Raw genomic sequence first — 7,839 nt, 5'->3', positions numbered from 1 at the left:
AAAAAAAAAAAAAAAAAACAGGTGAAGGAAAGGAGATTTTTTTTTGCAAAATACATCATGCAAAATGAGATGTAATAACCATTTTTTTTAAATTGTTGGGGATTCATTGAGAGTACAAGAAACCAGCTTACACTAATTGCATGTGTTAGGTTAAGTCCCTCTTACAATTGTGTCTTTCCCCCAAAAGGTGTGGCACACAGCAAGACCCCACCACCCTCCCTCCTTCTCTCTTTCTCTACTCTTCCTTTCCCCCACCCTGGCCTCCTCCTTTCAGGAGAGGAGATCTTGTAAAGTGGCACCTGCAGGAAGGTGGCTCCCACCTATAGCAGAAATGAATATTTGATTTTCCTGGTTTACACCCCTCTCTCACTGGTCACACAGCTGCAAAGAGTACCTTTACTTATTATGAAAATTCTATCAGATCATTTGAGAAACTATTCTTAGGTGTTTCTGTAATCCTTTTCCTCCTTGTGAATATTTCTGGTTATAACTAAAACAATGGCTGTACCTTCTAGCTTTTCATAATTAGGGCAAATTATATAGTAATGATTCTAAGGTAAGTGCACATTCACCCTGAGGATATACATATTCATGTCCATATAAGTATCTATCCCAATTACAAGCTTGGGAACAAGTAAGGATCTGTCATAGCACATTCCTCTGTGAATACTTTGGGATAAGGCAGAATCAGTCTTCAGTATTCCACTCTGAGAAGAACCACACTCAGGGCCTAATTGATAGCCTAAAATTATCATGTTTGGCAAAATGATAACAGCTTATTCAGATAGTCACACTTTAGTAAGAAATGTTTTAATTAGAAAATCAGTTTTGTTTATAAAGAAAATTTGAGAACAGATAAAAAAATCAAGTTAATAAAGGAAAAGAGCCCAGGTACAATGGCTCACGTCATACTAGCACTTTGGGAGGCCAAGGCTGGAGGATAGCTGAGCTCAAGAGTTCAAGACCAGCCTGAGCTAAAGTGAGGCCCCCAACTCTACTAAAAATAGAAAAAAACAAAACAAAACCAGGTGTTGTGGCAGCTACCTGTAGTCCTAGCTATTCAGGAGGCTGAGGCAAGAGGATCACTTGAGCCCAAGAGTTTGAGATTGTCAGGCTCTATGATGCCATAGCATCACCCAGGGTGACAGAGTGAGACTCTATCTCAAAAAAAAAAAAAAAAAAAAAAAAGTGAAAGAATAGTGTAGGGTAGCACCATAGCTCAGTGGGTAGGATGCTGGCCACATATACCAAGGCTAGTGGATTTGAATCTGGCCCTGGCCAGCTAAAACAACAATGACAACTGCAACAAAAGTATAGCCAGGCATTGTGGTGGGCGCCTGCAGTCCCAGCTATGACGCCATGGCACTCGACCCTGGGTGACAGCTTGAGACTCTGTGTAAAAAAAAAAGAAGAGTGTACTTTTCTGAGTACATCAGTAGTATGTTTAAATTTTGGAAAAGGAACTTAGGCAAATGAACAAAAAATCCAAGCTATACTTTAATATTGAAGGTTGACCCATACCTATGTTTTCTGAATAAATAAATAAAGGAAGGAAGGTGGGTTGGTAGGAAGAAGGAAGGAGAGAAGAATCAGAAGATGAAGGCTGGAGAATAGAGTCAGGAGGGAGTTTATATAGTGGCAGCAAATGGTATGACCAAGAAACTGGTCTTGATGAAATAAATTTTAAAAACCCCAATATATTGTGGGTAGGAAATGATTAGGGGCTCGGCGCCTGTGGCTCAAGTGGCTAAGGCGCCGGCCACATACACCCAGGTAGCGGGTTTGAATCCAGCCCTGGCCGCCAAACAACAATGACGGCTGCAACCCAAAAATGGCCTGGCGTTGTGGCGGGCGCCTGTGGTCCCAGCTACTTGGAAGGCTGAGGCAGGAGACTTGCTTGAGCCCAGGACTTGGAGGTTCCTGTGAGCTGTGATGCCATGGCACTCTCTCCAGGGGGACAGCTGGAGGCTCTATCTCAAAAAAAAAAAAAAAAGATTAGGAAATTGTTTCCAAAGGGTAATATTGACGTATATGATATCAGAAAGGAAATACTTTAGGATAATACATAGATCCTGGATGTTGCCTGGGAAATTGTGGAGGTAAATGTTACTGGACTTTTTTTTAATAAAAAGAAATAGTAAATAGTAAAATAATAGCCAAGTGTTTGAGTGGGTTATCATTTTTCTACACAAAGAATTTACCAAAAATGACAATGAAACAAAGAGTCAATAAGAAAACAGAGAACCAGGCACCAAAGTTATTAGTTCACTGATGAGACTAAGTGCCTTTACTCTTCTTGTATTTAAAAAAAAGTAGAGATCGGGCCCAGTGGTTCATACCTGTAATCCTAGCACTCTGGGAGACTGAGGCCGGTGGATCACCTGAGCTCAGGAGTTTGAGACCCAGCCTGAGCAAGGATGAGACCCAGGCTCTACTAAAAATAAAAAAATAACTGGGTGTTGTGGCAGATGCAGTGGAGATAGTTCATCCTTGACATGATCTGAAAGTGCACGCTTTGTTTGTTTGTTTGTTTTTGAGACAGAGCCTCAAGCTATTGCCCTAGGTAGAGTCCTGTGGCATCACAGCTCACAGCAACCTCCAGCTCCTGGTCTCAAGCGATTCTCCTGCCTTGGCCACCCAAGTAGCTGGGACTACAGGCACCTGCCACAATGCCCAGCTGTTTTTTGGTTGCAGCCTTCATTGTTGTTTGGCGGGTCTGGGCTGGATTCGAACCCACCAGCTCAGGTGTATGTGGCTGGTGCCTTAGCCGCTTGAGCCACAGATGCCAAGCCTGTTGGTTTTGAGACAGGGTCTCACTTTGTTGCACAGGCTAGAGTGCTGTGGTGTCATAGTTCGCAGCAATCTCAAATTCTTGGTGATCCTCTTGCCTCAGCCTCCTTAATAGCTAGGACTTAGAGAGGTGCTTGCTACAACACCCGGCTAATTTTTTGCTGTTTTGTTTACTTGTTGTTTTAGTAGAGACAGGTCTCACTCTTAGGCTGGTCTTGAACTCCTGTGCTTATGAGATCCACCCACCTTGGCCTTCCAGAGTGTTAGGATTACAGGCATGCCTGGCAGAAACTGTACCTATTATCTAGTGCAAAAATACTTCAGACAAGATTAATTTCATTATACATAGTGATGATTCTTGACCACCTCTATTTTTTAGTTGTAAGAATTTCAATTACCTGGCCAGGCTCGGTGGCTTACACCTGCAATCCTAGCACTTTGGAAGGCCAAGGCAAATGTATTGCTTGAGCTCACGAGTTCGACACCAGCCTGAGCAAAATCGAGATCCTGTCTCTACTAAAAATAGAAAAAAAATCCCACAAAACTGAGGCAAGAGATCACTTGAGCCCAAGAGTTGGAGGTTGCTGTGCTATGACACCACAGCACTCTACTCAGGGCAATAGTTTGAGACTCTGTCTCAAAAAAAGAATTTAAATTATCAAATTTGGGCTCAGCATCCATAGCACCATGGTTCTGGCACTGGCCACATACACTGAGGCTGGTGGGTTCAAACCTGGCCCGGGCTTACTAAACAACAATGACGACTGCAACAAAAAAATAGCTGGGCATTGTGGTGGGTACCTGTAGTCTCAGCTACTTGGGAGGCTAAGGCAAGAGAATCTCTTAAGCCCAGGAGTTTGAGGTTGCTGTGAGCTGTGACAGCACGGCACTCTACCCAGAGTGATAGCTTTCTGTCTCAAAAAAAAAATTTTTTTTTCTAATACTTTCCCCAAAAGCTCAGCATAGAGCCAGCCTTACAGCAGCTGGGGTAATACATTATCTTAGCTCTCTTGTCTTCTTCTAAGTTGGCCAACAAAGCCTAAATTAAACCATGCTTTACTGCTATTTCCTCTCTAACTTGCACGCATTGCTCCTAGAATAGAACAAATACCCTTTAAATGTTAACTTTGCAAACCCAACCCTCTAAAATAACAGTAAATAAATACTATACATGGATACAGTGATTGTATATTACCTTTATTTTGACATTAAAAAATCTAAAATCTGATTTATAATCAAATAATGCCTTAGTTTACCATGGGTTAAGCATATTTTCTTTTATTTTTTATTTTTATTTACTTATATATTTTGAGACAGAGTCTCACTCTGTCACCCTTGATAGAGTGCCATGGTGTCACAGCTCACAGCAACCTCAAACTCTTGGGCTTAAGCGATTCCCTTGTCTCTGCCTCCCAAGTAGCTAGGATAATAGGCACCCACCACAACCCCCGGCTACATATTTTCTTTTATTTATAAATTGCTCATATGCTTCACATATAATCTGGTCTCACATCCACTTTCAAAAGTCCCCCAGAGAGTCCTCTTTGAGTTGGGAGTCACAGTGGGGAGAACCAGTAAGAGAACTTTAGGAAGAGAGAAAGAGGGTATGATTAGGTGAGGAGAGGAGACGGGGAGGAGGTTCCTTGGCCCCTCTCCCAGCCCTAGCCTTTTCTCAGGGGGAACAGTAGCATGGTGGTGATCCTTATTAAAAAAAAACAACTATTAGTATTAATAAGAGAAATAAATGCTAAAATATGTATTGCCATTTTCCTCTGGTATTGCAGTCACTACCTAGGCTAAAATATAATTACTTGTCAAGGCTCAGGAAATGTTGAGTGTGGCTACTCAAACCTATGCTTTAGTATGGAAGTGTGGAAGTCAGGGGGAATTGCCTAACTAAATAGTTGATTTGTACTCAAGCTGCCTTTTGATTTTAGACCCTCCTCTCTGCTGTGCACACCAGTAAACACAGAAGGCTTTACTTGCTGAATTTTTAGTAAAGAGACATTTTGTAGTGGTTTCAGGATTTCATTTTAATGTTTTAACACTTTTTAGATGTATACAGACTCCAGTATTATATGGTTGCTATTATTTGTTACTATTAACTTAAAACATAATACAATTTCGTACAACCAGTAATTAGAAGTTACATCTTTAATCATACCCAAATGTTCTTTTGGCTTATGCTGGTAGTTTTCAGGTGGAGTTAACTGTGATCATACATCAGATAGTTGATTTCAATTATGTATGAAGGTGGTTATTAAAATAAGTGAAATTTACCCAATTAAACTGTCTCAAAAGAACCGCTTCTTCAGCCTGTCCTAAGAGGCACAATTATGTTCATTTCCCCCCTGTTGCTTCTTAAAAATCTATAACAAATTTTAAAATAACAGCACTGTCACACTTTCTCTGTTTTCCTGTTAGTATAAATGCTTGCAAGATCTGTCACTAATTCTGAGCTGAAATTGTTGTCAGTATCTTTAACCAATTGAATACGTTCTTACAAGGTTTAGAACCTAGGTAGTTGCTGAAAACATTGAGACCACCAATGGTCTTTTCTTTATCTTGTAATTTTAAATGCTATCAGTCTTTTAAGGAGAGTTTTAATCTTTTTTGCAGATTTTTTAGAAACTTGAGTTCATCTTTGCCAAAATATCTTCCTCCAAAAGAATACGTGCTGATTGCTTTTCTCCTTGTCGTTATTAAATCTCAGATATGCTTAATTTCTCCTACGCCATCAATTGCCTATTTGCTTGCACCTCTTACAGACCATGAAAAATCCAGGTCTCCTGTGCTGAATTCTCAAATATTTCAATCTCAGCCACTCATCAAGAATTTTGTAACGTGTCCCTTCTCAATCTGCTTGTTCTAGGCTGACGTTTTGTGAGGAGGCTGGGGATGTGATTTGTGATTATGGGGAGCAGGATACTTACAACAGGGCCAAGTGCCTGGCTTTAGCTCAAATTATCTACAGTGCATGTGGCCTACACAAGAAAGTTCTTCTTTCCCTGTGTAGACAGGGTCAAATTTATGGGGCTATGGAATACATACATCAATACAAGTACTTTACTTTTGGTAAGTGGAAAAGCCTACTTATTTGTATACATTTAAATTATAGAGTTTAATTGTAAGATCACTCATAATAGCAGGCAATATTTAAAGATGTTATAGAATACAATTTATATATCCTCAATAGGAGATTTCTTTTGTAATTTTTCATGAAAATAGTTAAGTTGTAGTTGATTGGCTTTCATGCTGGACATTCAAACATATTATGTGTTTCCTTAAATTATAAACCTTTGATAAACCGGACAGTCCTGGAAATAGACAGTTTTAAGGTAAATTTAGCAGATATGCGGGACCATGACACATAAAGGATTTTTAAAAAAATAACTGGCTTGAGGGAGTAGGGTGCCGGCCCCATATACCGGAGGTGGTGCGTTCAAACCTGGCCGCGGCCAAAACTGCAAATAAAAACCTGAACTTATTTACCATCTGTAATGTTCTGAACTATAACATATTATAGGCATTAGAAATTAAGAATTAGGGGAGTAATGTTTATTTGAAAATTTTGAAATACCTAGGTTACAATTGGGCAGTGATCTGGGAGAAATAGTAGACCTCAGAGTGACCTGCTTGAATGAGCAGATCTCTTCCTGCGAATCAGATCTGGCAGTGACCTGAACCCTTCTTCCAGGCCAGAGCCAATCCTGATTTGCATACTATGTATTCCTGTTCTAAGAAGATACAAAATGGGAACCCTGCATAGCAATTTTAGGTCACATTTTTCCAGAAGAAAGAACCTTTTGGGGCTGTTGAAACAGATCCTTTCCAAATAAGAAATCAACTTTGTCTTAGAATCTGTGTATTTTTCGAAGTTACTAATTTCTTCATTCATTAATAACAGCATGCCTGATACTGTTACTGTAATGACTCATAGCTAGGCTTTTTACATACATTATATCACTTAATCCTTATGTTGACTCTATGAAGTAGGTTTTCTTATTATCCTTATTTTATAAACTTAAAAAACTGTGTTTCAACAGAGAGGCCAAGGCATCAAGAGGTAAGTGATTTGCCTTTGGTTACATAGCAACAGAACAGAATCTGCTGTAGTAAGTGCTACTGAATATTTGACTAGATTATATATTCTATTATTAAGTATACAGATTCAGTTTCTGTGTTAACTATTATTTTTCCACATGTAAGACTAATACTAGTTAGTCATTGTTTATACCTGGTATATAGGTTTTATTACTCTGGGAATTTTTTTTTTAATGGGGTCTCACTGTGTTGTCCAGGCTAGAGATCAGTGGCTATTCATAGATGCAATCCTAATGCACTGCAGTCTCAATCTCTGGGCCCAGGGATCTTCTACCTTAGTCTCCCAGGTAGCTGGAATTATAGGCATGTGTGCCAGTGTACCTGGTTACTCCTGGAATTTTTATTAAATGAAATGTAACATTTTTTATTATAAAATTTACCTCACATAAGTTCATAGAATCATGATTGACTCATTGTCATATTGTTCTTCTAATAATGTTTTCTACTTAATTAATTAATTAAATTAATTTTTTTTTGAGACAGTCTCACTCTGTCACCCTGGGGTTTGGTGCTGTGGCATCATCATAGCTCACAGCAACTTCAAACTCTTGGGTTCAGGAGATCCTCATGCCTCAAGCTTTTCAAGTAGCTGAGACTATAGGCATTTGCACAACGCCTAGCTAAATTTTCTATTTTTTTAATAGAGATGGAGTCTTACTCTTACTCAGGCTGGTCTCAAACTCATGAGCTCAAGCAATCCATCTATCTCAGCCTCCTAGAATAGTAGGATTACAGACATGAGTCAGCACTCCTGGCCATGTTTTCTGCTTTAAAATTATTAAATATATATTGTAATTTATTTAGAACCTTGATAGTTATCCTCAGAATTTATTTAGCACAATATCATAAAGTGAAAATGAAAGTAACCTAAGAAAAATTAAGCTTACAAGGTAGAAACAATGCTTGAAAATTCACTTTGCTTATTTTACTTTTTTTTTTTTTTTT

General features: G+C 39.1%; 1 protein-coding gene across 1 annotated transcript in view; it reads left to right on the top strand.

The window, feature by feature from the left end:
• CLHC1 (clathrin heavy chain linker domain containing 1) overlaps positions 1–7,839 on the top strand; it is a 46,938-nt gene that overhangs the window by 32,016 nt on the left and 7,083 nt on the right. Inside the window, exon 7 of the mRNA XM_023512082.1 lies at positions 5,663–5,865. Coding sequence (XP_023367850.1) covers positions 5,663–5,865 — 203 coding nt within the window. The remainder of the gene's footprint in view (positions 1–5,662; positions 5,866–7,839) is intronic.

The sequence above is a fragment of the Otolemur garnettii genome, unplaced genomic scaffold (assembly GCF_000181295.1).
Source record: "Otolemur garnettii isolate 467f Iridium unplaced genomic scaffold, OtoGar3 scaffold00024, whole genome shotgun sequence".
In the NCBI taxonomy this organism is placed as follows: domain Eukaryota; kingdom Metazoa; phylum Chordata; class Mammalia; order Primates; family Galagidae; genus Otolemur; species Otolemur garnettii.
This window is presented reverse-complemented; position numbering and strand designations above follow the sequence as displayed.